The sequence below is a fragment of the Rhodamnia argentea genome, chromosome 9, assembly GCF_020921035.1.
Source record: "Rhodamnia argentea isolate NSW1041297 chromosome 9, ASM2092103v1, whole genome shotgun sequence".
NCBI classification, from domain to species: domain Eukaryota; kingdom Viridiplantae; phylum Streptophyta; class Magnoliopsida; order Myrtales; family Myrtaceae; genus Rhodamnia; species Rhodamnia argentea.
Window position 1 is genome coordinate 1735587 of NC_063158.1, and position 26851 is coordinate 1762437.

The 26851-nt window shown below is 40.8% G+C and overlaps 3 protein-coding genes across 3 annotated transcripts; 1 reads left to right on the top strand and 2 right to left on the bottom strand.

Moving 5' to 3' along the window:
- The first annotated feature begins 7603 nt into the window (after nt 1-7603).
- Nucleotides 7604-15015, top strand: LOC115732746 (cellulose synthase-like protein G2). Its single transcript, XM_048285246.1, has 7 exons — nt 7604-8251; nt 10274-10423; nt 11295-11420; nt 12199-12639; nt 13335-13682; nt 14139-14726; nt 14933-15015. The coding sequence occupies exons 1-6, from the start codon at nt 7640-7642 to the stop codon at nt 14703-14705; spliced, it is 2244 nt and encodes a 747-aa protein (XP_048141203.1). The 5' UTR covers nt 7604-7639; the 3' UTR covers nt 14706-14726; nt 14933-15015.
- A 6-nt stretch (nt 15016-15021) lies between these two features.
- On the bottom strand, nt 15022-18560 carry LOC115740770 (probable E3 ubiquitin-protein ligase RHA4A). Its single transcript, XM_030674356.2, has 3 exons — nt 18169-18560; nt 17855-17940; nt 15022-15443 (listed from the first exon to the last, which is right to left on the bottom strand). Exons 1-3 carry the CDS (start codon nt 18391-18393, stop codon nt 15062-15064), a joined length of 693 nt encoding a protein of 230 aa, XP_030530216.2. The 5' UTR covers nt 18394-18560; the 3' UTR covers nt 15022-15061.
- A 4679-nt stretch (nt 18561-23239) lies between these two features.
- On the bottom strand, nt 23240-26582 carry LOC115740771 (30S ribosomal protein S6 alpha, chloroplastic). Its single transcript, XM_030674357.2, has 2 exons — nt 26127-26582; nt 23240-23928 (listed from the first exon to the last, which is right to left on the bottom strand). Exons 1-2 carry the CDS (start codon nt 26529-26531, stop codon nt 23689-23691), a joined length of 645 nt encoding a protein of 214 aa, XP_030530217.1. The 5' UTR covers nt 26532-26582; the 3' UTR covers nt 23240-23688.
- Between the last annotated feature and the right edge of the window lie 269 nt (nt 26583-26851).

Here is a 26851-nt window from a genome sequence, read left to right on the forward strand (position 1 = left end):
GCACCATGTAAATTTCTTCTTCTAAATCACCATTTAGAAAAGCTATTTTAACGTCCATTTGGTGAATAACAAGTTTGTAAATAGAACCTAATCCAATTAAACATGAATAGAGGAAATTCTTGTTACTGGAGCAAAGATATCAAAATAATCAACGTTTTATTTTTGAGTAAAACCTTTGCCGACCAATCTTGCTTTATATTTATCCATAGAACCATTGGGATTAAATTTCCTTTTAAAAATCCATTTACAATCAATCAATTTTGCACATGGTGGTAAACCAACCAATTCCCAAGTTTGATTTTGTAAAAGAGAATCAATCTCAATTTTTATGGCTTCTTCACAAAAATTATTTTCTCTAGAAGATATTGCTCCAGGATAACTCAAATGTTCATTATCAAAATCATTTTCAAAAGAAGTCCCTTTCCTTATTCTTTTATCCCTTCGTAGTTTATCAATTGAATTTTCAAAATCGTCTTATGAAGAGGTGCGGGAGGAGAAATTGTATAAATTCTTACTGGAAAAATATGCTAAAAAAATTCTGCATTATTTCTTTCAACAATTTTATTACTATCAAGCACATCACTTTTTAATATAAGAAATCTATATGCAGCACTATGTTCATCATAACCAACAAATATTTACTCAAATGCCTTAGAGCCTATTTTTCTTTTTGTAGAACTAGGAAGTATAACCTTAGGAAGGTACCCCCATACTTTCAAATATTTTAAATTAAAATAATAATACTTCCATAATTTGTAAGGTGTTGTACCCGTTTTCTTATGAGGTATTCCATTTTTAATGTGACAAGTAGACAATATTGCTCCACCCCATAAATTATTAGGAGCTTTAGAACTAACAAGCATAAATTTCATCATTTCTTGTAATGTCATATTTTTCCTTTCAGCTCCACCATTTCACTCTAGAGAATATTGAAGGGTAGTTTCATGAATTATTCCTTCCTTTTCACAAAATTCATTAAGCAAGACATATTCTCCACTTCCGTCCGATCTAACTCTTTTTATCTTTTTATTCAATTGATTTTCTACCTCAGTCTTATACAAAAGAAACATATCAAAAGCTTTACCTTTATGCCTAAGTAAATAGAATCTACTAAATCTAGAATAGTCATCAATGAAACTCATGTAAAATTGTTTACCTCCTCTAGTCATAGTTTGTTTTAAATCTCCTAGATCAGTATGAATTAAGCTCAACAATTAAGATTCCCTAATTACATAATACAAGGCTTCTTATTTAATTTTGTTTCAGCACCTATTATATGCTTATTAGAGTGTTGATTTTCAATTCCAGGAATTAAACCTTTTTATTGCATTTTCTTAATAGAAGAAATATTAGCATGTTATAATCTACCGTGTCATAAATCAATATATTCAACCAAGTAAGAGAAAGAAGTAGCATTTTCATTGATAACATTGGAAACATTAAGAACCAAAAATCCATGATTACAATAACCCTTTCCCACAAAGATGTTTTGTTTTGTCATTACAATATTGTCAGATTCGAATAACACATTCACCTCAACCTTACCAAAAGAGCTACCGAAACCAAATTTGCCCTTATATTCGCGACATGCAATACATCGTTAAGGGCCAAAGTCTTGCGAGATGTGAGCTTGAGAAGAACTTTCCCTTTACCAAGAACTTGAGTTGTTCTTGAATCACCAAGAAAAATAATCTCCTCCTTCCCCTACGAGTGTGTAGGAGGAAAAGGCATTTTGGTTTGCACAAATATACCTAGCAGCACCTGACTTTACCATCCACTCTTTCACATTGGTAGCAATATTGGCTTGGGAAATAACCACAACTATTATGCCATTAGGGTCATATGCTTTAACTAAGTTAACATTTGGTTTAGTAGGATTGTCATTTCCATTTTTTGCTTTTTGCACTGTAGTGCATGATGACTTGGTTTACCACGAACAAAGCAAGAGCCTTTCTTTTTGAAGGTGGGGTGAGCAACTTTGGGTTTGTAATCATGTTTTTTTGTTTTTGTACCTGTTTTGGCAATGTTGAGGTTTGCCTTGCACCATATTTCTCTTTGTAGCAATCTCCTTAGCTTTGGCTACTTTGATCTCCTTGCAGGTTGTGTCCTCCATTTTAATATACACAACCAGATCCGCAAGCGATAGTTGCTTGTTTTTGTGCTTGAGTTGTACCTTATAGTCATTTCACAATTCAGACAGTTTTTCATCAGCAACCCCGTAACTAATTCTTCTTGCAAATTTACGTTTTCGGCCTTCAAGTCCTCTATCAGATTGTGATATTCATTGATTTGTGTTTTGATATCTTTATCATCTAACATTTCCCACCAATAGTAATGTCCAATCACAAACTTTTGTTTGTCCATATCTTCGACAGTGTACTTTGCAGTCATGGAGTCTCATATTTGTTTTGCTTCATTGTACGGGCAGTGTATCCAATGTTCTCACACCTTATTATTAGTTGGCTTGGCCTCCGTAAGTGCGAAAGCCACACCATTCACATATAGGATAGAGAACACTCATTCTTGCCATCTTTTGAGGTCGTTGCCATTAAGAACTTCATTGATATGTCAGGAAATGGTTTAGCATAGGACATATGTGGTAATGATGATGGAGCAATTGGAGTGGTAGAGGTAGAGGCATCAACGGCGGCGACGGTGACAATGGTATAAATTGAGAATCCATTAAGTTCATCCTTAAGATTGTTGAAAAATTGATGGAAAAATAAGAATTGTCTAAGGGGTGCAAGTACTGTTTTTAAGGATAATTTCACCATTCGAAGTACGAAACTCAATGCATAAGGCTATAGGCAAGGTGTCCCGAAAAATTCAAAACAAATCTCGTCTAAGGAAGGTCGGGTTCTCGAGAGGCCGAGTTTACAAGATCGGTTAGCTCTTCCAGAACAACTTCCCCCATCTTCTTCAAGACCCGTCCCAACTCTTGAGGAAATTCTTAAGGTAAATTCTCCTACTACTTATTTACATGATGATTCTAGTGCTTATGTAGGTTATAAATTACATGCTAGGCACAATCGAGGAATGCCCCCGAATCGATACTCACCAAATGCTAAAGGCAAAGAGAAGTCCGCCTATTCGATCACTAACTATATTTCGGTTGAAATATTGTCCGAGCCATTAAGGGCTTTTGTTTCAAATGTATCATCGGTTTATATTCCAGGAGGTGTACATGATGCCTTGAAAGATCCTAAGTGGGTCAAGCTATGAAGGAAAAGAAGGAAGAGTTGCAAAAAAAATAATACTTGGAAGCTAGTGAAGTTGGCCAAAAGAAAGAAAACAATGGGATGCAAATGGGTGTTTTCGGTCAAGTATAAAGCAGATGGGTCCTTTAAAGCAAGGTTGGTAGTAAAAGGATATACACAAACATATGGAGTAGGTTTTCAAGAAACTTTTTCACCTGTTGCGAAACTAAATACTGTACTAGTGTTATTATCTCTTGCAGCTAATTTAGATTGTCCATTATACCAGCTTGATGTCAAGAATGCATTTCTCCATGGTGACCTTGAAGAGGATATCTATATGGACATTCCGCCAGGTTATAGTTCTTCCTCACAACCAGCACTGGTTTGTAAGTTGGAGTGATCACTCTATGGATTGAAGTGGTCTCCTCGAGCTTGGTTTAAACGGTTCGGTGTAGCTATGAAAAGATATGTGTATGTTCAAAGCGATTCTGATCATACCCTGTTCTTGAGGCAAAGTCGAGGTAAGATAACCGTGTTGATTATTTATGTAGATGATATAATTATCACAAGAGATGATGAGGAGAAAATCACGAAATTACAGCAGAAGCTCTCAATGGAGTTTGAGATGAAAAATCTTGGTGGACTCAAGTACTTCTTGGGGATAGAAGTAGCAAGATCTAACAGAGGTATTTTTCAATCTCAAAGAAAGTATATTTTGGATTTGTTGGTTGAAGCGGGAATACTAGATTGCAAACCTGCAGACACACCAATTGTTTAGAATCATAGACTTGGAGAGTATCCCGATCAAGTGCCTATAAATAGAGAAAGATATCAAAGATTAGTTGAAAACTGGTTTATTTATCGTATACACGTCCCGATATTGCCCATGCAGTGAGTGTTGTAAGTCAATTTATGCAGGCTCATAGTGAAGATCATATGGATAGTGTAATGCGCATCATCCGGTATTTAAAGGGAGCTCCAGGGATAGGGCTTCTATCACGCCCCGACTCTTAAACTCGCGACATCCCTACCAATTCGCCACGGATCACAAAAGATAGCATCCCGGGTAGGCTATCGACCTACGTACTTACGATGCACGCGGAAACGTGAACTCTTTCGGACAATTAACAACGGGGATAGTGAGCAGAAAAATCAACTCAATCATCAAACAAAAGACAATTCCATTTCATTAATCAAAAGCAGAGAAATCTTAACCCTATTGAGCTATAGAAGACATAAATAACCCCATTCTTTGGGGCGGCTTATTAGGACCTCAAAAATGTATACGGTCGGATAAGGTTAAGCCCTTATCTACTCCCAAAAATCCTACAATGACCCTTGCCTTAAAATGCCACGACTTCATCACTCGAGACCCGAAAAAAGGGTTAACGGCGACGACGTGAGAAATAAATCTCGGTGAGTCAACGCCCAAATCCTACTAGGGCATTGATTCGCTCAAACGTCCTAATAAACAACCACAACATCTCATAGTAGATATTTCAACCACATGCAAGCTTACCCTCCAAAAGCCACGTATAATGCAATGCGGACGATTTAACGATCAAAGCACTAATCAGTCACCAAACAATAACCCAATAAACAAGTAATTACTAATTAACGTAATTAATTATTTCGACTATGACTAATTAATATAATTATCGCGATCCTAATTAATTGATTTAATTACAACTTAATTAGCAATTAATAAATCTCGAATATAAATAATTAAATCTATCTTAATTAATTAATTCATCTCGGTCGATTAATCCATCTCGGTCAATTAATTCCATGCTTCGATTAATTGTCACCTTAATAATAAACGGACCCGACTTTAGACAAATAATGTAATTATAATTTAAATAAATATATTTAGCACTTGCTAATTATTTTAATCATGATCCACATCAATTATTCTAATTCTCGTTGGCGGTTAACACCTTAATCGGACTTTAGGAGTCAACTCACAACTCCGGTGTTCGATGTAGAGTCGGGCGCGATGCGACGAAAATGGCGATACTATTTGAATTGGGTCCGTGGTTACTGTTTGGGTCGGGTCGGGTTGGCAATTCGGGTCGGATCTAGGGTTTCGGGCCGGGTCGGGTCAAAGTTGGGTTTCGGGTCGCGGGTTTCGGGTTCACAGCAGGGGCTCGGTGGTTGGCCGGACGGCTGCCGGGACTAGGACCGAGGTGGCCGGAGGTTCGGCCGGGGGTTGATTAGCCGGCGGCTCGACGATGGCCGGCTCCAGCGACGGGTGCAGAGATTTTTGGAGGCGGACCACGGCGGCTCGGCCGCGTTGGCTCGTGGATCCGTCGGGTGCAAGAGTGACGGGCAGAGGCGGGCGGGCTGGTGCGGTGCGCGCGGCGGCCGGGACGGGCTCGGATAGGTGTTTCGGGTGGCTGGGGTGGAGGAGCTGGAGTCGCGGGCTGTTGCGGGTTCGAGGCAGCAGCTGCTGTCCGGCAAGGTGACGAGGCGACGGACGACGGCGTGATTGGGTGGCTACCGGTGGTGGTAGTAGCTGGGCGTGGCGGTCGGGTGGGTTGCAGAGAAGAAAAAAGAAGAAGAAGAAGAAGAAGGAAAGAAGAGGAGGGGGAGAGACCAGGGGAGGGAGAGTCACGTGGGGGAGGTGGAAAAAGAGGAGAGAGAGGGAGTTGAAGGGACTTGGTAGGGGGCCCACTTTCCTTTCAAGATTTCAAAAAAATTGGCTCACATGCATTAAGAAGGGTGAAAAGGTAAATTGTCATTTTTGGAGTGAACGAAATTTTGGCGCACCGAAAGAAGGGTATTTCGGTTGACTCACGGGCTCGGCTTGATCAGAATTAGGCTTAGGCGCGAGGATTAAAAAAAATCCTAAAACGCGGCGACTAAAGTTTTCGAGACCCAATCGAAACCGAGCGACAAATCGGGACTCGTCCAAAAATTGTCACTTTCGTCTTTATGATTCGAAATTTTATATCAACTATAATCCAATAATAATATTTTTTATTGAATTCGGTCTCTGTACAAAGGGCCTAATTTCTAGGGCGTCACAACTTCAGTTTAAAAGAGTGGGCATCTTAAGATCGAAGGTTTTACTAATGCAAATTGGGCTAGAAGTGTGTCGGACGTAAGATCAACTTCGGGATACTTTACCTTCGTGGAAGGGAATTTGGTTACTTAGAGCAGCAAAAAATAAAAAGTAGTAGCTCTTTCAAGTGCAGAGGCATGGTTTAGAGAAATGGTTAAGGGACTCGTGTGAACTCCTATGGCTTCAAAAACTTATGACAGAACTCGGTTTTCCTCCTATGTATGAAATGAAGTTGTTTTGTAATAACAAAGCAGCTATCGATATCTCTCATAATCCTGTCCAACACGATCGCACCAAACATATTGAGGTGGATCGTCACTTTATTAAGTAGAACTTGGAGTCCAAGGTAATTCGGTTTTCATTCATAAAAGCCGAAGACCAACTAGCAAATATCTTAATAAAGGTTGTTTCAAGCGGGACGTTCTACAGCTCACTAGACAAGTTGGGCATGCGAGATATCTACGTGCCAACTTGAGGGAGAGTGTTGGCGTGAGTTGTAATTTCCTTTTTATAGGAGATTTGATTTTTCCTCCTGATTTGCGGAGGATTCTTTTTCCTATTTTGTAGAGACTTGACTTGTAGAAGAAGTCCGCCTGATTGTATATTTATGAGTTTGTGCATATTTGATGAGGTAACGAAGAAGAAAAAGAAAAAGAAAAAGAGAAAGGGTGAGGTGTTTGACCGAGGATGTAGGCACATTGCTAAACCCCATTAAATCATGTGTTCTTTATGTTCTTTCTTTACTTTTTAACATGGGCAAGGGGTCACATCCCCTCGGTGAGGCCGGCGATGGCGTGACCAAATCCGGTGTCATCGAGGGCTTACGACGCCAGATCCGGCCCCTCACCCACGACCAACGAGGAGTTTGCGGCCCTCACCCGGGGGTCGGTGGAGTAAGGGGCCGTGACCCCCCTCGATCCTTTTCTCCCCAAAAAGGAAAAAAAATGAAAAAAACATTTAAAAAATATTTATTTTGGAAATTTTCAGTGCAATTTGGTTAATCAAATCAAAATAACTTAACCGAACCGAAATGCATGAAATTTTTTATTCGATTCGGTTGGATTCGATTTTCTATTTAGGTTTTGACACATTTACGTGCAGGTTATAGTAAGCCCGACGAGTCGAGAAGACCATGAATGATACAAATTTAGCAATAAGAATGAAATGTCAGAATCAAGTTTAGTACACACACCTGCATATAAGTTTGTCGGCGTAATTTTAATTGTTCATCTGAAAGTCATCATATTTCCTTACCTAAGGCAATACGTTATGAATTTCGCTACTTTTCTATAATAAGGGTAATATATGTCGACCACGCCATCTTCGACGTCTCTCCAGCCAGGTAACTCCCGAACTCATTGCTTTTTCGTAAGAAAATATGGTGGCTCCAAAAAGAAGCATGGCCTCAGCCACCGCCAACCACCCTCCTCTCAACTCCCACAAGCTCCTTCGACGTGCCGTTCCCAACCGCGTGTTCGCCGTTATATACGCTTGTGCCATCCCTGCCCTGTTCTATCACCACGTGAAAACTCTCCTCCGTCCCAGCACCGCAGCCACCACCGTGGCTGCCCTCCTTTTACTCCTCGCCGATGCAGTCCTTGCCTTCATGTGGACCACCACCCAGTCCTTCCAGCTGTACCCGACCCGCAACGAGGAGTTCCCAGAGAACCTCGAGAAGGTGGTGGGAGGGACCGGGGCCTTCCCGGCGTTGGACGTCTTCATATGCACGGCGGACCCCCACAAGGAGCCGCCGATGGGGGTGGTGAACACGGCGCTGTCGGTGATGGCATACGAGTACCCGGCAGAGAAGCTATCGGTGTACGTCTCGGACGATGGCGGGTCGGAGCTGACAATGTTCGCGTTCATGGAGGCGGCGAGGTTCGCCGGCCACTGGCTGCCGTTTTGCCGGGAGAGGAGTCTGGTGGAGCGCAGCCCGGAGGTTTACTTTGCGAACAATCATTGTGGTGGCACCGAAATCGATAAGATTAAGGTACGATGATCTTCGTTTGCTCCCGTAACTCGCGTACCACATTTGAGCATCATATACACGTCAGGAGTATCCAATTCCTGTAACGTAGGGATTAACAAAATCATGTAAATTAGCACATGAAGACATGCACAAGTACTTTAATTGTCCATCGGAATTCGATGGTCAAGTACCAATTAATACATTTGATCGGCTCATAATCTAATTAATTTAACATTTAAGTGGAATTTGATTCTAGTGCCGTAGTTAATGAGATTGTACTTACTCTACATTTTGGATCTTCCAATGATACGGTATCGGTCTTCTGCTATTTTTCTAATATTGCCTAAGACTCTAAATTAACTTCAACCCAAAATAAAAATAAAGAGTCTACTCACAAATTTGGATTATTCACAAATCCACGTCATATATACTACATGCGAATGATGGGCTAAAATTGTAGGCCTAATACACACACATATATAATGTGCGGAAAAAATTATAAAAAATATTTCCACAGCATAATTTTGTGAAAATATCCAACTCGAGATGTCTTGATATATGATGTGGTATCGAATCTCGATTTTTGTTTTGATAAAAATAAAATTCTGATTTATGGTGTAAACCGGCGAATGACGGGCTAAAGTTGTAGACCAAATATAAATATGGACGGAAAAAACTTATAGAGAATTTTCCATAACGTAATTTTGTAAAAATATCCAACTCTAGATGTCTTGCAATATAATGTGATATTGAATCCGATTTATGGTGTGGGAGAAAAATCCAAAAGTGTACCAAAGTCATGGGTCAAGGGCTGCTGGTAGATAGAACGAAGACCAGCAGGTGGCAAGTTGTCCTCCGGATGAACATCGATTTCTTGGTCATCCATGACCTTTCTCGAAGAGAGGGTTTCTTTGGCTTATTCTAATGGGGATTGAGCCAAATATCTTGGACGAATTCAATTTGGTAAATTAGATAATAATCACAAGAGGCTAAACTATTAAGCTGCATTTGATAGCATGTTTAAATTGGGATAAGATAGAATAACATAGGATTATAATTCCTATGAATATCCTTCGGATTGTAAAAAAAATCCCACCTAAACAGAGCTGATGATTGCTTGACATGGAAGCACGAAAATAGAGAAAAAATATGTCATTCTCAGGTTATATCCTAAGAATTAGGTAGAGGGTCATCTATTAAGTTGATATGATCAATCATGCACATGCAAATTACTTCATTAATCTCTTGCTTAATCATTTGGACAGGTGTCTCTCTAATCCTCCATTTATATTAGCATTAGATTCATCTCCACGCTGTTTGGGAAACTAGGTTTTCATCTTCCCTGCAACACGAACTCAGCGTCGCCCGCCCCCCGTCGTCGCTTCAGACCCTCCTACTCTCGACCATTGCTAACACCATTACGGTGGCCCCTCTCACCAAATCCATGGCTCTAACCCTAATTTCCATATTGCCCACTTAAAGATTCTGTTTTCCTTGCAACCCTCGGCGTGTCGCGATCGACGATGACTTATTGCCGTATTGCTTCCAAAGACTGAATCGCTTACGGACAATCTTAAGGGACAATCACGTGAATGAGTGTTGAATGGTCCACTAACAAAAGTTTCCACGGCCGCCAGCAATCTGTCCTCAGTAATCTCGCAAGAAAATAGGGGTCTTAGGATCACAATTATGTCGACTTTCGAATACTATATGTATACCCATGAAATGGACAGGTTTGTCTGTTTTGAGTCTTAGACCACGTCAGCTCCAACTTATATCGTTACACGATATTGTGCTTTGACTTGGATGGATCGCCTCAATTATCTCTAGGTAGGACAAATGAATTGTGCTAGAGAAGCGAGTTCAACTAAATGGACCAAGTTCTTTGTAAGGATCTAAATCGAATGAATCGGTTGAATATTTTGTTAACACTTTTTCTTGTCACGATTAGACGTTGCAATAGCAATTATGGTTAACTAATTTCATGCAAAGTAAATTATGCAGTAATTAATTGAAAACAATCGTGGCTCCGCAATGTTGTAGATGATGTACGAGAGCATGAAGGCGCGGGTCGAGCACGTGGTAGAGAAAGGAAAAGCAGGGGAAGAGTACATCAATGGAGATCGCGAGCGTCGAGTTCTCAACAAGTGGACGGACGAGTTCACTCGCCAGAATCATCCTGCAGTCATTGAGGTATTCAAATTAAAACCCTAGATCATCTTTACATGCCTAAAGAGCAACATTAAAGCTATTATACTCTCCATCTATACATGTGTTCCTTTTGGTTTTTCTAGCATCGTAATTCTTGAAGTATAAGAATTTCGTAATACCGGATCCAACCAATCGCGTTTTGAATGTCCATAAGACCGCTGCAAAAAATGTAATTAACTTATACACTCCTTTACAAGTAATCCATGGAGTTTATGTTATATGAGGATGTGGATAATTAAAAAAAAAAAGTGTTACATCTATTGCAAAGATGCCAATTCAGTCTTAAAAGTTTTACCAATTTAGTCATAAATCTTTTGGCAATTTGTCAATGTAGTCCTTCGGCCAAATCCGGTGAATCGGAGGCCGACCGTGCTACATGGCACAATCGATTCTGACGTGGATTACTTTCACAAAGTTTTTAAAAAAATGTTCGTATGCTATTTTTAATTTTTAATTTCTAATTTTTTTTTCTTTTGAATAGTGATAAGCGAAGGTTGCAGCACTCGCTAGATCTAGACAAGGGTCACCTCATTGGTGCCGGCAACAATGAAAAACAAAGAAAATTTAAAAAAATTCAAAGTATTTTTTAAAATTTGAAAAGTTGTCCACGTCAATGTTGGCTACGTAACGTAAGATGGTTGACGTCCACGTCAACGATTTTTGTCCAAATTTACTGGAATGACTCCATTGATGAATTGTCAAAAAGTTCAAAGGCTAAATTAGCATCCATACAATAGATTAGAATTTCTTTTTGTAATTTATCACGACATAACATTAGGTTTTGTGCATGTTGAGTCCACATGGGGCTCATATATATATATATATACTAATAATGGATGTAATTTATGAGCAGATTTTGCGAGACAACAGCAGAGACAGAGACATCGCAGGAAATGTGATGCCCAATCTCATCTACCTCTCCAGAGAGAAGAGCAAGGACGTGCCCCACCAATTTAAGGCTGGTGCCCTCAATGCCTTGGTAATTCTTGTCTCCTATTTATTTGCTCATCATTCCCATTTTTACTGTGACTTCTTCAATTTTATGACTCCCAAATGAAATCATAATCAACTTTTTAACTCCAAATTACACATATATTGCACATATATAGGACCTTGTTGATCGATTAGTATGTCTCGTATGTAATAGAAACTCTAGTTTGTTTCTGTTTTGTTCCCTCATGATGGAAATTCCGGCTAAGTCTAGAGACCGCAAAAATGATCAAAAACGTCCTAAACCTATTGTAATTGTGCCAATTCAGTCATAAATTTTTTTTTTGCCAATTGAATCCTAATCCTTTTGCGTTTGTGCTAATTCAATCCATTAGGCTAGCCGACGTTGACGTGGACAGTTTTTAATATTATTTCAAATTTTACTATGACTTTTTCAATTTTACGACTCCCTTATGAAATCATAATAAACTCTTTAACTCCAAATAACTCATATTACATGTATATAGGACTATGTTGATCGATCAGTATGTCTCATATGTAATGGAAACTTCAGTTCTTTTCTATTTTGTTCCCTCTTGATGGAAATTTCGGCCTAGTCTAGAGACTAATAGAAAGCTTGTATGCATGTGAATGAGACTACATTAGTAACTTGCCATCGGACCCTAACACCTAATCTGTACGGGTAGTTCGATATTTTTCAGTGTATTTTCTAGGTAAAATTTCTTCTTGAAACTAAAAGATACCATTGGATTCCTTCTTTGCATAACTATAGCGGCTAATTTTTCTAGCACTTTTCTGAATAAAAGCTCCGCGTGTCTGCGGTCATGACCAATGCACCCATACTTTTGACCCTGGACTGTGACATGCGCTCGAATGATCCTGAAACGCCTCGCCGAGCGCTGTGTTACTTAGCCGACCCCTCAACGGACCAGCCCCAACTTGGGTATGTTCAATTCCCTCAACGCTTCCAAGGCATCAATGAAGGCGACATATACTGTGGGGATTTGAAGCGCATGTTCCAAATCAACCCGACCGGAATGAAGAACGGCCCGGATTACGGCGGGTCCGGGTGCTTTTTCCGACGGCGGAGCTTGTTCGGTGCTCCTTCAGCAATTGTGCCACCGGAGATCCCGCAATTGGGCCCCGAGCACTGTCCAAACGGTTCAATTGGGTCGGAAGAGACGTTGGCATTGGCACAAAAGGTGCTCGGATGCAAGTATGAGCACAATACAAACTGGGGCCACAAGGTAAAGCTATCATTCAGGTCCTAGCAATCTCTCTCTCTCTCTCTCTCTCTCTCTCTCTCTCTCTCTCTCTCTCACATCAGCATCTTTCGCGGTTAATTACTTTAATATCTCCAAGTTTTGAAAATTAGGGATGGGCGGTATCGGGTTCCGTATCCCGTCGGAATAGGTTCTCATTTTTTAAAACCTGGAACCTACCCCTGCATACTCTGGATCCTAGACCCTACCTTGTCACGGGTTCCAAGGTAGGTTCCATATTCTACCCGAGCTCTACTTGTATTCTTAATTAAACAATTGCGGGGAATCGATAAAACTATAATGACCATCATTTGTTGTTATAATCTACTGATCGCAATTCATATTTAGACACATAAATGAACATGAAACATTAACAAAGTAAAGTGTAGGTCTTAAATACGCTAAAAATAGAAGCTCAGACTAGTGGCTTTATGTTATACACTCATTATTGAATGCAATGGAATACTTTAAGATCGCACGGAGATATATATCAAGAAAATTACAAAACTTATTACAGATAGGTTCCGGGTTCCACCTACCTGGAAACTGAAACCTATCCATCAAAACATGTTCTTGAAACCAGGAACCTACCATTGAAACCTGAAAATGGACCAATTCCCCGCGGTCTAGTTCCATGGAATCATGCTCACCCCAATTGAAAATTGGATGTGATTATTTAGGTGGGGTTCAGATATGGATCACTTGTGGAGGACTACTACACAGGCTACATGCTTCAATGCGAGGGGTGGAGATCAGCCTTTTGCCACCCTGAGAGGGCGGCGTTCCTGGGGGACGCCCCGATTTGCCTCATTGATGTCCTCAACCAGATGAAGAGATGGACCATCGGGCTTCTCGAGGTGGCCTTTTCCAAGTTCAGCCCGGTCACGTACGGCGTCCGGTCCATGGGCCTCCTCATGGGCCTCTCATACGCGCACTACGCGTTCTCGCCCATGTGGTGCATCCCCATCACCGTCTATGCCTTCCTCCCTCAGATTGCTCTTATCAATGGACTCTCCATCTTCCCCAAGGTATGTACTACATTTTGTCCTTCCTAACATTATGAGTGCAATACTCGATCTTGGGTTTCACGAAGCAATGTGTGTAAGAATCATTCAAGTCGAGTTCAACACCGCAGGACTGAGGTAAGCCTATTTAGTTATAGAGTCCGGTCCGATCCGTTAATTTTGCACATGAAGTTTTTATTATGGACAACCATGCGTTCAATTGTAAGACTTTTTCTGAATTAGTTGAAATTAGTTTAAATAAATCCAGTTTAATTAAAATTCTATCAGTTAGCATTCCCGTTGAATTCATGATATTGTACCGGCGAGGACTATCAAAGGAAGCACACGTCTGTTAATGGAATAAATATATTGGCCAAAATAGAGAAGTACATATGTGAAAGTGTGGTGTGCTAACCCTAGTTGGATCTCATGAGTACATGTCGTGTCCAATTTAGCATGAACCAGTTAACATTGTCGCAGGTCTCGGAACCATGGTTCCTCCTATACATTTTCCTCTTCCTTGGAGCCTACGCACAAGACCTGGCCGACTTCGTCTTGGCCGGCCACAACGGGTCCGTCCGGCGGTGGTGGAACGACCAGCGGATGTATCTGATACGTGGCCTGACGTGCCATGTGTTCGGCACCATCGAGTACACGCTCAAGTCCCTGGGCGTGGCCACACACGGGTTCAATGTCACGAGCAAGGTCCTGGACGACGAGCAGAGCAAGAAGTACGAGCAAGGGGTTTTCGAGTTCGGAGCCATGTCGCCGATGTTTGTGGTGCTGGCAGTAGCGGCGATCGTCAACTTGGCGTCCCTCTTGCGGGGTCTGATGATGGTGGTGGTGGTGGTGGTTGCGCGGAGGAGTGGCAGTGACATGGAAGGGCTGGTGTTGCAGATCCTGTTGGCCTGTTTCGGGGTCGTGAATTGTTGGCCGATTTACGAAGCCATGTTTATAAGGAGCGACAAGGGAAGGATGCCCACCAAGGTTACGTTGGCCTCGGCATTCATAGCATCTCTTCTTTGTACCTTAGTTTCTCTGGCATGAAAGATTAACTAATAAGTTATGGTTTTGTTTACGTTATAACGAAATGGGAAATGCTTTTCCGACGTTATTGTCGGGAAAGTTATAATCTCAATGGTAGATCCACAAACCATCACCACGTATTTTGTATAAAGTACTCATTGATTGAGAGATCAAGTGGTCAGAAATAACTAACAATCTTATCGGACGAGCAACTCTCTCACGAAATGTATCCCTGATATATATGTAAGGTGTCTGTGTGGAATCAAATTTTACTCAAAGAACTAATAAATGTCATGAACTGCACTTTTGATTACTCTAGTTTAGACTTGAGACTGATTTTTCATGTTCCATGCCCAACCAGAAATCGAGAGAGCCTCTCATGTCGTGTTTCGTAAAGACTCGAGCGCTTGGACGTCCACAATCACGGATTGCGATTCCCCAAAGCAAGCATCCCCACTTGAGCTCGAACCTCGGATTGGTATAGTGACGTCTTCTTGTCGAAGCTGTTCCGGCTGCTCCGGATCGGGACGAACGAGCGCCCGCGCGGGGTCCGAGGAGCTCCGGCCGTCTTGCTGGTGGGGCAGCGGCCAGCCTTGAGACTTGGCGGCGGCGGAGGGGACGACGGAGCAGCGGCAGAGAGGGCAAGTGGAGTTGGCGTGGAGCCAGTGGCGGATGCAGTCGATGTGGAACACGTGCTTGCAGGACGGCACTTGGAGCAACTCCTCTTCCATTTCGAACTCTCCCAAGCACACGCAGCACCTGTTGGCGTTCATATAAAAAGTAAATAGAATAAGAAATAGAATTAAGAATTCGTTTTTAAAATTTTTTTTGTTGGAAAAAAAATAAATAAAAGTTAAAAAATAATCAAATTAAAAAATACAAAAAGGAATAAATTTATAAAAATATTAATACAAACAATAAACACAATAAGAGATAAGAAGAGATGCGACCACACTCTACGTATGTAAGAGCAGATAATTTCAATTCGTTCAAAAAGAAAAAAATAAATTAAAAGTAGGTATACTGTAACAAAAAATTGAGTACTTAAGAAAAGAATCAAATAAGCATTGTCAAGTTGTTAACTAAAAATTAATTACTCATTCAACCAAAAAAGAAAAATTGGCGAGTAACTCCAATAAAGATTGGTAAATTTATATAAGATTTGACAAATTTAAAGTGTTGCTAAGATAAATAAGTAAAAAGTTGGTAAAAAAAATAACTAAAACAGATTTTGCAAAAAAAAAAGAGGAGTTGGGAAAATTTATAAAAGTGTCGAAAAATTCCAATGTCGTATCGAGAAATAAGGCGATCGGTAACTAATTTACCAATAATTTTTTTTTGTACTTATCGACTCTTTCGAAAAAGTTATTAGCATGGGAAGATATTCGTTTTTCGAGAATCGAAAATAGTAGAATCATCTAAAGTAGTAACTAACATGCCGTATTTGATGATACAATGTGCAATGGCTGCTCCCCATTTCGAAATTTCCCAACTCTATTTGCACTGGTCGTGCTAAACAACGTCAGCTGATGATGCATCGTGTAAAAGCAGCCGAAAATCGAAAGGACATATTCTAGGGATAGACAGGACATGAAATTGCTTTGTATATGTACCGAGACCACTCTTTTTAAGGCAATAAAAAGAGCGGCTCTAATCAAAGATTCAAAGTGCTCGTACGGGGCTGTGATTTTTCAACCTAAAGAGGGCTCGGTTCCCCCTTTTTTGGCCACGTGAATGTGATGCCCTCTTCTACGGTCTAAAGTTGTCCATCGGTCTGGTCAGCAAAACAAATGATCGAAAAGGTCACAAATTCGCTGCGCTAGAGATGCATGCGAGCCTTTTCAGCTCCCACGTCCTGCTGGGCGAGGCCGATTGGACCCGGCGTGAGATTCTCTTGATCTAATAACTCATTTGATTTGGGGTCACATGTGTAGGCTGCACTCGAAACCGACTCCGCAAATACAGTGGGCGGAAGGGAAAAGTGTCAAAAAAGTACTAAACTTATCGTGTTAGTACCAATTCAATTCTAAATATTTTACATTTATGTCAATTGAGTCTATCTAGCAAATTTTGGCAAGAAATTGCTAAAGTGGATGTCGGTTGTCTCACGTGGCACGACTAAGATCGACGTGGACATTTTTATATATTTTTTAGTTTTTTCTTTTCTTTTTCGTACATTTTATTGAGGGCCGGTGAGGGTCTCGGTCAACCACTTTCGCCTCAGGCGAGGGCGAGCGACCCTCGCCGGTACTAGGTGACGGCGTTGCGGCCCTCGTCTAGATCGGGCGAGGCTACAATGGCGCCCCTCGCCTGGGGCCGGCCAGGGTCGGCATGCTACCCGTATCGGCCCTCAATAAAAAAAAATTGTATGGAAAAGAGAAAAAATCAAAAAAAATATTAAAAAAATTTATAAAATGTCAACGTCGACATCAGTCGTGTTACGTAGGACAATTGGTGTCCACGTCAGCGATTTTCGACTAAAAATGGCCGGATAGACTCAATAAGTATAAATGCAAAAGGTTTAGGAATAAATTGATACCAATAAAAAGTTTATGACTGAATTGACACCAATGTAACAAATTTAAGATTTTTTTGACACTTTTCTCGCACGTGGGATTGTACTTGTTCCCTATCCAGTCCATAGCCAAATTTCAGGAAAAAAAAACTATTCATTCTATTTATAAGTGACAAGGATATCATATTAGATAAGTAAAGCCCGACACATGAAACACATTTCTAACCTTGCAAATTAGATAAGCTTGTCACACGTTGTAAATATTTTAATTTTGTCAATTCAGTTCATTCAACTAAGTTTAGCAGAAAATTGCTGAAGTAGATACCAGCTGTTTTACGTGGCATGATCGTAAATAGTTTTTGAATAGTGTTTTGCTATTTATTCGAATTGTTTCGTTAAGCAATGGCATCCAGCTTAAAAGAAAAGCGGCGGCCATCATTAGGAGTCAATCTCAGTCGTTCACCTTTTTACGTGGACCATCCGCAGCTCGGTGGATGGTTGTGACACGACGCCACGTGGTGCATGTATCACAGGCCGAAGCATCAATCAAAGCACGCATCATGCGCAGTGTGATGATCGAAATGATGACGGAGCAAAATGATTAACCGTCCAAGGATCAATGATTTACGAGATGAAGTAAAGCGACAAAACTTACTGCGAATCCTTTGCCCTCTGTTCTTCATCGAAGAACACTGTTGGAAGCTTGTCCTCGAGCTCTCCTTTCGATCCCAATTGGCATGGCTGAAACTGCGTAAACCCATATTGCAAAACATTAGGATTCCATCTAAAAATTTAAATCTCCGAGAGAAGCTAGAGATTCAAGTCTCAAAAATACAACTCGAAAAGGACCGAATCCTACTAACGGGACCGATAGATGGGTGTTTCGCGCTCGGCAACATTCTTAAGCTATCGCCTAATACATGAGAGAGGGGAGGAGAGAGAGAGAGAGAGAGAGAGAGAGGCGCTCACCGAGGAGATGTAAGGAGGTGCTCGGTCGGAGGATATGGGGAGGGCGGGCTGGGGAGAGGAGAGAGAAGAGGCCCTCTTCTTGAGGTAGAACAAGTAGAAGAGCAAGAAGAGAATGATGGAGAAGAGAATAGGGATGGAGAATATGAAGGCCTGGTAAAGCTTGAGCTGAAGTGCCTGAGGATACAGATGGGGTGGTGAGCTTGGTGGTGATTGAGGAAGACCCATCCCAGCTCTTCACAGCTCACGCACACACTTCAATGAAAAAAAAAGTTCAAAAAAAGCTGTGTGAATAAATCTATCTCAAAGTGTGTGAACTTCAGAGCTGCTAAAGACAAATACATAGGAGGTTACATAGGCCTCCTTCCTCTATTTATATGAAGAAGCTTGCTCTATGTTTGTACTAGCGCGAGTGAGAGAGAGCATGGTATCTTTAAACCAGAAATACATCGCGGATAAGTTGGTTCAAAAGTATTATGCAAAGCACAAGTCGACAATGCAAAAATTTATACAAGCGCGGGACGCTACTATGCGACTCTACCCGACGATAATCATTCGAAGATGACATGGAATCTACATATTCATCACCATCACCCCTCTAAATTGAGAGAAAATATTTTTCTTCCCTTTATCTCAAGGAATACTCTCCAATTTTACGTCTCGGAGTTCAGAAGAAACAATTTAAAGAATTTTATTCATGTCCATAGAATGACTTCTTATGGGATTTTTGGAAGATCGAGGAAAATTGCTAAAAGATGAGAGCTTTTTTGTTTAATAAATTGGAAGCCAAGGGAAGAGCCTTCGACATCAATGGAAGTGGAACATGGTGTATATATTCTGTGCTTTTCAAATTGATGGGACTGCTGCCACACTTCGGCCAGTGAGTCACCACTATGAGATGGGCCCTCACACTTGCCACTGAAGCCCATTTGTCCTCATTCTCTAGGCATGGCCCTAAACAGCATAATCCCATCTTAACATTTTTTTTTTGCTTTAACAATATTTTAACTTTGTGATTATGTTAGTGACTCTGGCTGCCCAACTTGAATAAGGAGAAAAGTACACATCTTTGGTTTGCGTATGCTTAGCTAAGTAGATTCTTTAAACGCCAAAGTGGTTTGGTAAATTGTCTCTTGAGAAGTGAAGTAGGAAGATGTTGGTCTCGAATTATGATGAGATATTATGGTGGATGAGGTAGATTCTTTGCTAGTTAGGTTTTTATAAGTTTACATGTTAATCCATCATTTGGCAAGTTCATGCATCTAAGAACCTAGATTACGAGGAAGTATGAGGCATTTCGAAAACACGCCATTGTCTTACATTCTCTATGACTCAAACTAAACGAATGGTCGGGTGAGGAGTGTTACAAATTCGAAGTTCCAGATAAATATCGGTTTGAATGGACCTTACGGAGTAATGAGTGATCTTACTGGTTTTTGGCCAAAGAAAGAGTGAAGTTCGAAATGATTATTGACTTGGATGGACCTTGCCTAGTGACTAGTGAAGCAACCGAAGTATCTATGTTTTTTTCCCTGTACTAAAGAGCTACAAAACAGCAAGCTCAAAAACCCTCGGGATTGGTACAGTTGGTTGCATGTAGAGGTCACCCGTATCAAACTCACTAATTGCATGTAAATTGCTTCGGATAAGGCTTACTAGCTCAGGCAAAAGGTCTTATCTTAATAGGCTCTTGGGGCTTGTAAGATATTTTATGAATCTTTAAGTAAGCGGATTGTTATACCTAAACCTCTAAATTTGATGCGGGAGTATCAAGCTCTATCGATCAACTCCCAAGACCTTGCCGATTAATCCAGTTGATGATGCAAGAGCATCTGATTGGATGTAACAACTCCAACTTGATTCCATCGATTATTCCAGCACAATTGATGTCCATTCAAGTAAAGGCAGATTTTTGTTACAATTTGCTTCGATGGGTCAAGAATAAAGTTATCGACATGGAGACTATCGACCAAGCTATCAAGTAAAAGGCAGATTTTTGTTACAATTTTTCAAATGAAGGTTTTGTTATTGATTTGATTCATTACGTGAGAAGTCCTTCGAGTTAGGCAATACTTTTTTGCCTTTCTGGTCTCCATTAAGTTGACCCAAGTAGTTCAAGGTAGGCACTGTCTTGAAAAAGAGAGAGAAAAAAAGTGGGATGTGTAAGGTAGGCATTATGTGTTTTCCAATTGACAAAAGGTTTTGTTAAGTTCGTGTAGATGTTGACCTAACCTCCCTAACTGTTTTCTGGCATTGGTTCATACATGGTCAAAAAGATGATCCAATCGAGAACGTATGTTCATCTTTCTTATCTCTTTTTTTTTAGGGGGGCGCAATTACATATGTTCATCTTTCGAATAACTCTTATTTACAAGCGATCCATTGCAAATCGAATGATTCAAATTGTCATATATATTCTGCAGTTTATAATTCAATCAACACGCCATAAGTTGAGTAATAGGCAAAACACGAGAGAATTAGTAAAAAAAATCCTAGACTTGTTACAATTATGTCAATTCGGTCACAAACTTCTTTTTGGCCAATTCAATTTTGTAACCTTTTGGATTTGTGCTAATTTAGTCCATCATGCCGATTTTGGCCGGAAATCGCTAATGTGGCACTATCGGCACTAACGTTGACTTTTTTAAATAATTTATTGATTATTTTTCTTTTTTCTTTTTTTAGTTTTTGTTCACCTTGAGCAGGTCACAAGCGAGGGCCGCAACGGCCTCCCGGACTAAGTCTAGAAGAAAAAAAACTAAAGAAAAGAAAAATTATTAAAAATTAAAAAAAATTCACGTTAGCGCCGGTCGGCCAAAATTGGTCGATGAACTGAATTGATATAAATGTAAAAGGTTTGGGACTGAACTGGCACAATTACAATAAATTTATGACTTTTTTGATAACTCTTTGGGCAAAACACACATCCATTTTCATCTCCTTTGGAACTAATTATGAAAGTATTGAACCAAAAAAGAAAAAGGAGGTGGGTGTTGGGGCCAAGCCAAGGCCCCTCTTCCCTGTGCCAATAGAATTGGGAGAACTTATCCTGCATAAAAACAATTGAAGAAACCGGCCCACGCACTACTTCAAAAAAGTGAATGTCCGATCAGATTGACCTTCTAAATATCTTTCAAAGCATTCTTTCTTTATCAGCAAAAGCTCAGTATTGAAGAGTAAACAGGCCTAGGGAGAGGCATCCCATTTGGACAGCTATCGCCTGGAAAGAGTGTCAGCTTCTACTTCGACTAGTGCAAGCCTTAATATCACGTAATGCCTAGATCAAGTTGGTGTTTCATTAGTCATGATTGGAAGGATCAAAGAATGTTTCTCTCACCATGTTCCCGTGCAAATAACTCGATCAATATCCATCGTTGTACAAGTCGCACCACCATGTTGGATAATGGTAAACTGACATATCATTCGGAGAAAGAAGCAAGCGTCATATGTTATATCGAAGAACTCTCGAAATCAAAGGATGGAGACCCTAAAACGGTATAAGTTATGAAAGCAAATTACGCTAACAATATGTTAGGCATAAGTGCATAAAGATAGGAACGTCTTCGAATTGGTTCGAACAGTTCTGGAGGAGCAACTATCCATCTTCACGGGGTTGTGATCACCGTGGAGAAGTTACGCGAATCACCGTCTAAATTTTCCCTTTAAGCCTCCTAGCTAAGCAAAAATGACCTCGTCCTCTCTTTACTTCCGAATGTTAATCCATTGACAACTCAACTCAAAACCAAAAGATCTTGCCCTTAGTGATTTGATTTATGAGACCCACCAAGAGATGACTTCACTCAAGTCTTCTGCCGTATCATGGTATCTTTCGCACTCTCCCTAGTTGCTGTCTTTTTCTTTAAAAAACTTATCCAAAAAATATTAAATCTATTGCACTTTTACCAATTCAGTCCTTAACTTTTTTAATTTTATTAATTGAATCCTAAACCCTTGCTTGAGGCCGACAAAGGAAAAAAAGGAAAAAGAAAATGAACAAGGAAAAAGAACAAAAAAAAATCAGAAAAAAAGAGAATAAATAAATGAAAATCTTGAAAAAAAAATACTATAATATTACTAAAAAAAATATCCACATACCGTGCCACATATGATGACCAGCTTCTACGTCGGCGATTTCCAGCCAAAATTGATTGGATGGACTCAATTAGCAAAATTTAAAATGATTTAGGACTCAATTGGCAAATGCACAATAGATTTGGGACTTTTTTTAACAATTTTCCATTTTTTTTTGTGTTTGCTTCTCATTTAGCAGCTGCCGATGATCGATGGCGAGCACGTACGTTTCCTACCTTTTTCATCGATCGATAGAGCTCGACACTGTGATGAAAAGCTCTCTCTCTCTCTCTCTCTCCTAGTGGGAAAGAGAGATAAGATCTACAACTGCACTACACCCACTGAAAGTCTGGGTTCTCATTCTCATTCTCTCTCTTTGTGCGACGCTGAAATGCGCATCTCTCGTTCTCGCCCACGTTTCCTTTTCCCTTTTCCCCTTTTTTCTGATTGAGAAATAATACCAACAACAACAGCAACAATGGATAATAACACCATAATCAAAAGTGCCTGCCACTTTACCCCTTTTAATACTCGCCCCGATGGTGCAGGTGACGACGATCATGTTGGGAGTTGAAAAGGGTTCAGTCCAGCCACTGTTGGATCGCGACATTTCTGATTGTGGCCTTGTTGTGTGTGTGTGTACTCGGAAAAAATAATTTATCGTCAAGTTGTAGAGCCGTCCCGTAGAACATTCGTGATTAAAGAAACGATTAGGAAGTCATTAATTTTTATGGTTAGTGCCTTCCCACTCAGGCACCCGTGCCAGATTCCAAATAATTTCGGAGATCTTGGTCAGTGGGCGATCATCAGGACACTAGCTGTCTACGAGGTTTTTCAACCTTTAGGAGGTATTTTATGTGCGAAATCATTTGATCCGATGAAGCCCTCGTGCCATAAATGGTCCGAGACACCTTTCACGCGACGGATGGTGTTACGTCATTGCGTGCGGCTTTGTTGTTTAGTTCGCATCTGCCTCTACTAAGAGAGCGATGAAAAAGAGAGATGTACAAATTTGCAAACATTGAGAATTGAACTTCAGAAAGTACATTTTTGGGGAGCTTTCCTTAGGGCATGATTACATGTTACTTGGCAGGTGTCTTATTAAGGTTGAATGAGAAAGACCTGATCTAAATCCACCTAATATTGCCTCGTTATGCACTAAACATACATAACAACAGTTTCCTCAGTGCAAAAATTTGACAATGCAACCAACTTCATTGTCCCTCTAGTTGTATTGGTTGGTGTGCGATATAATTTCCACAAGCTGTTTTTCATAAATTTTCATGCATCTTGCTCCCCAGCCCACCTCTATCGACCCACGACGGAAAGAAGAAGATATAATGCCGGACCAAAACAGTTGGAAAAAACAGAACCATGAGTAAAATCAATAGCATGGGAGAATTTTGCTACCGTTCCACCTCTGGCTAGAGACCCGTGATTTTACAAAAATAACTAGTACTTCCTCTTCCTTATTTTGAAGGTGGATGACCGGATTACATCATCATCGGCATTCAGGGTACCCTCCAGATTTGCAGTGGACTCAGGTTTGGTGAAATAGGTGAAGAGGAGATAGATACCGTCCAAGTAGGTGTTACTCTCCCCTGCTTTGTTCTTCTTCTTGATGCTGTAGGCCAATGGAATCACGCCTCTGTTGAAAACCTCAACATACATGCCGCCTCCAGCAACAAGCAGCTGCAACAATGGACACCATTAGCAAAAACGACTCAAGTTCATGACACTAGCAAGTAGCAAGTGATATGCATGCAACTTGAACCGTCACTTGAGAAGCTTCTCCCAAAAGACAAAAGGTAAAACGAAAAAACAACTAGGGCTCATTAGTCCTTTCATCTTGCATCCAGCGACATTGGTGATACAACAATAGGCAGTTTCTGAGCATGCTCAGACCTAAACATCCTTCCCGGACAGAGACGCAACAAACTCTGCTAGAAATGGAAAAGCATCAACATAAAAAAGGAGCAACATAACCAGGGAGAGAAAACATGACATCTCGTAAACAAAATTGTTAATAGAAAAGCTTTGTACCTCATTGCATTGACCGCAACTAGCAGATAAGACAAAATTTAGACGGACAGAAATTCAGCACATATTGAGTTAAGCTAAACTTTGCACTGAATTAGACCATATAGAAGCTGTTAAGAAGTAGAATAGTGCTTCAATATCAATCATGTCACAAGCATTATAAATGGAAGACAGTTCCTAGAGCAAATCCACCGAAGGGTGTTATGTACGGTAACAGAAGCAAAAATAAAAGAAAGTTTCATGCAGATGCAAATGGATGATTAGTACAAATACACCAGAAAGCAGGTAATTTGTCTGAAATGTCCAGATATTACGTCGAATTTCTACAGTATATGCTTTGACACTCAAATTACAAGTGCATGAAAACAAAGGAAAGAACAACAAAATCAATAAATCATGACATGACAGGTCAACGTTTTAAGCCCCCATTACCTCAATACCATGCCTCCAAAATCTATGGATAAGAAGACAACTAAAGATGCTGCAAATTTGCATTAGAAGCAGAAAGGGAACCTGAGGAGATTTCCCACTGAGAGAGAGAACTAATAAGTGACATTGCATAATGCAGCCGTTTCTTCTTCATGTGTCGTTGGATGAAACAAGTCGGTTATCAACCTTGAAGAATCCCTTCTAGTCAAAAAGCCGTCAGGAACGCAATCAGCTCATTTCTTTTTTCAGAAGCTCCATTGCATTAAGATATTTATAAAGAAAATAGTATAGCCTCCGTTTATCGTTTATTACCCACCCAATGCAATTTTTTTTTTTTTAAAATTACAAGGAGCAAGTAAGGGAATTTTCATCTCTTCATTTTCATTTTAAGGATCATGACAGTCATTATAGAGGGTAGATGTTCTTCAATTTCATGTCAAGTGTTAACTGTGACGAGGTAGGCTATCGGCCAGTTCAGCCGAATATACAATCCACTTGGAAAAAATGGCCAATGGGAAAGCAACAAAACTGTCGGCCTCAGTTGAGAAAAAGACAACCTATCCTAGACTTGTGAAGCGGGTAATGAATCATGTATTATACCATCAGCTCATACTAACATTCTTATACCAACGAAGGAACTCCTTAAGCCCCTATCATGCACTCCATTCACAGCCAAGTGCAAGACCACTATCGTCATGAACATGCAGAACATGCAATTACCTCACAAAGTAATAAGAAGAGACACGGTCATTGTCCCCAATGGCAAAATGACATCACTTCAGCCCAAAGTCCTCATCCAAATTTAAGCCCCTATTAGGCACTCAAATCACAACCAGGCGCAAGATTGATAAACAAAAATTCCATGTCAATTATGCTCCTTCCAGATAAACAACAGCATTTTGGCTGCTCCTAATCTAAAGCCAACAGGAGGGGAGCTGGCAAAAGCAAGCAACCTTCAGGTGAAAAAGTTCCCCTCGTCCGAATGCATATAATTTGCACCTGTTTGGTTAATGTTTCATTGCTATTGGTCTAATATCCCTCTGGGTTATGTTGCACATTCGCTTGTAGAGGCATTTCTTGCATCTACATCTAAGCTTTTAGATTGTTGCAGGGTAGCTTTTGGTAGAACGAAGGGTTACTAGCAACAGCACAAGACATCAGCAAAAACAAAGTCAACTAATCTTGAGGTGTGTGTTCTCAATTCTTTCAGCAGAACCAACTGCACAATCTCCAACCAAAATTCAAAACTGCATCATCAACTTCCTCCAGTTAATGACTAATCAAACCTATATAGTATACCGCAATAGAACATGCCATACTCCAGTTAAATCGTTTCGTTTTCTTTTTCCTCCAATTCCTGATCAAAAGAAGCAGAACAAACTAAAAAGTCTAAAACATCGCGAAGTTTTAAAACTTATTACCTCTTCATACCTCTGGGTCAACGCGAGCCTCTCATCTTCGGACATGTCGGGCCTCAGGACCGCCATGGTCTCGTACTGCCTCAGCCCGGGCGGGCACTGGAGCTCCTCCCTGTCCTCCACCGCCGTCGACCCCGACCCGGGCGGGGACGCCGGGTCGTCCTCGGACCCCAACCCGCCCTCGAAGAAAGTGCCGGAGAAGTCGAGCGTCTGAGCACGGACCGGCGCCGCCAAGGCGGCGGTTCTTCTCCGAGAGCGGTGTGGGCGGGCGGCATCGAGCTGGGAAGGGAAGGGCTTGAGGGTGTGGGAGAAGGAGAGGAGCGGGGATGAGAGCTTGGAGGGAGGGTAGGGGCAAAATGGGGAAGTCGATGGGGGTTTGAGCGTCGACGCGAGGGAAGAAGAGGCCATGGCTGACGGAATTTGGAGAAAATGGAAGGGGAGAGAGTTGGGGGTAAGAGCTGGCTGAAGTGGATGCTGGATAAGGGCGATCAGCAGACAGTGGATGGCTCATTTGGGCTTGGCGGGCCGGGCCGTGGGGGCAGGCGGGCCCGCCCCCCATCAACTAGCTTTCATGTTTTTTTTGGTCATAAACTAGCTAGCTAGCTAGCTTTCATGTTGTGGTGGCCTCGATTGCGAAAATTCATCCTTGAGTGTCGTTTGGATCAACGATTTTCAGTGAAACGACATACGTCATTGGTCAGATTAAAACAAGAAAAACTGACAACTAG

What these genes read in the sequence shown, in the direction of transcription:
- LOC115740771 (XM_030674357.2), bottom strand. Translation starts at nt 26,531, where the DNA reads ATGGCCTCTTCTTCCCTCGCGTCGACGCTCAAACCCCCATCGACTTCC. An exon ending in TGACCCAGAGGTATGAAGAG is followed by an intron (nt 23,929 to 26,126) that starts GTAATAAGTTTT and finishes CCATTGTTGCAG; the next exon opens with CTGCTTGTTGCTGGAGGCGG.
- LOC115732746 (XM_048285246.1), top strand. Translation starts at nt 7,640, where the DNA reads ATGGTGGCTCCAAAAAGAAGCATGGCCTCAGCCACCGCCAACCACCCT. An exon ending in CCGAAATCGATAAGATTAAG is followed by an intron (nt 8,252 to 10,273) that starts GTACGATGATCT and finishes GCAATGTTGTAG; the next exon opens with ATGATGTACGAGAGCATGAA. An exon ending in GACTCTCCATCTTCCCCAAG is followed by an intron (nt 13,683 to 14,138) that starts GTATGTACTACA and finishes ACATTGTCGCAG; the next exon opens with GTCTCGGAACCATGGTTCCT.
- LOC115740770 (XM_030674356.2), bottom strand. Translation starts at nt 18,393, where the DNA reads ATGGGTCTTCCTCAATCACCACCAAGCTCACCACCCCATCTGTATCCT. An exon ending in CACCTCCTTACATCTCCTCG is followed by an intron (nt 17,941 to 18,168) that starts GTGAGCGCCTCT and finishes ACGCAGTTTCAG; the next exon opens with CCATGCCAATTGGGATCGAA. An exon ending in CAGAGGGCAAAGGATTCGCA is followed by an intron (nt 15,444 to 17,854) that starts GTAAGTTTTGTC and finishes GAACGCCAACAG; the next exon opens with GTGCTGCGTGTGCTTGGGAG.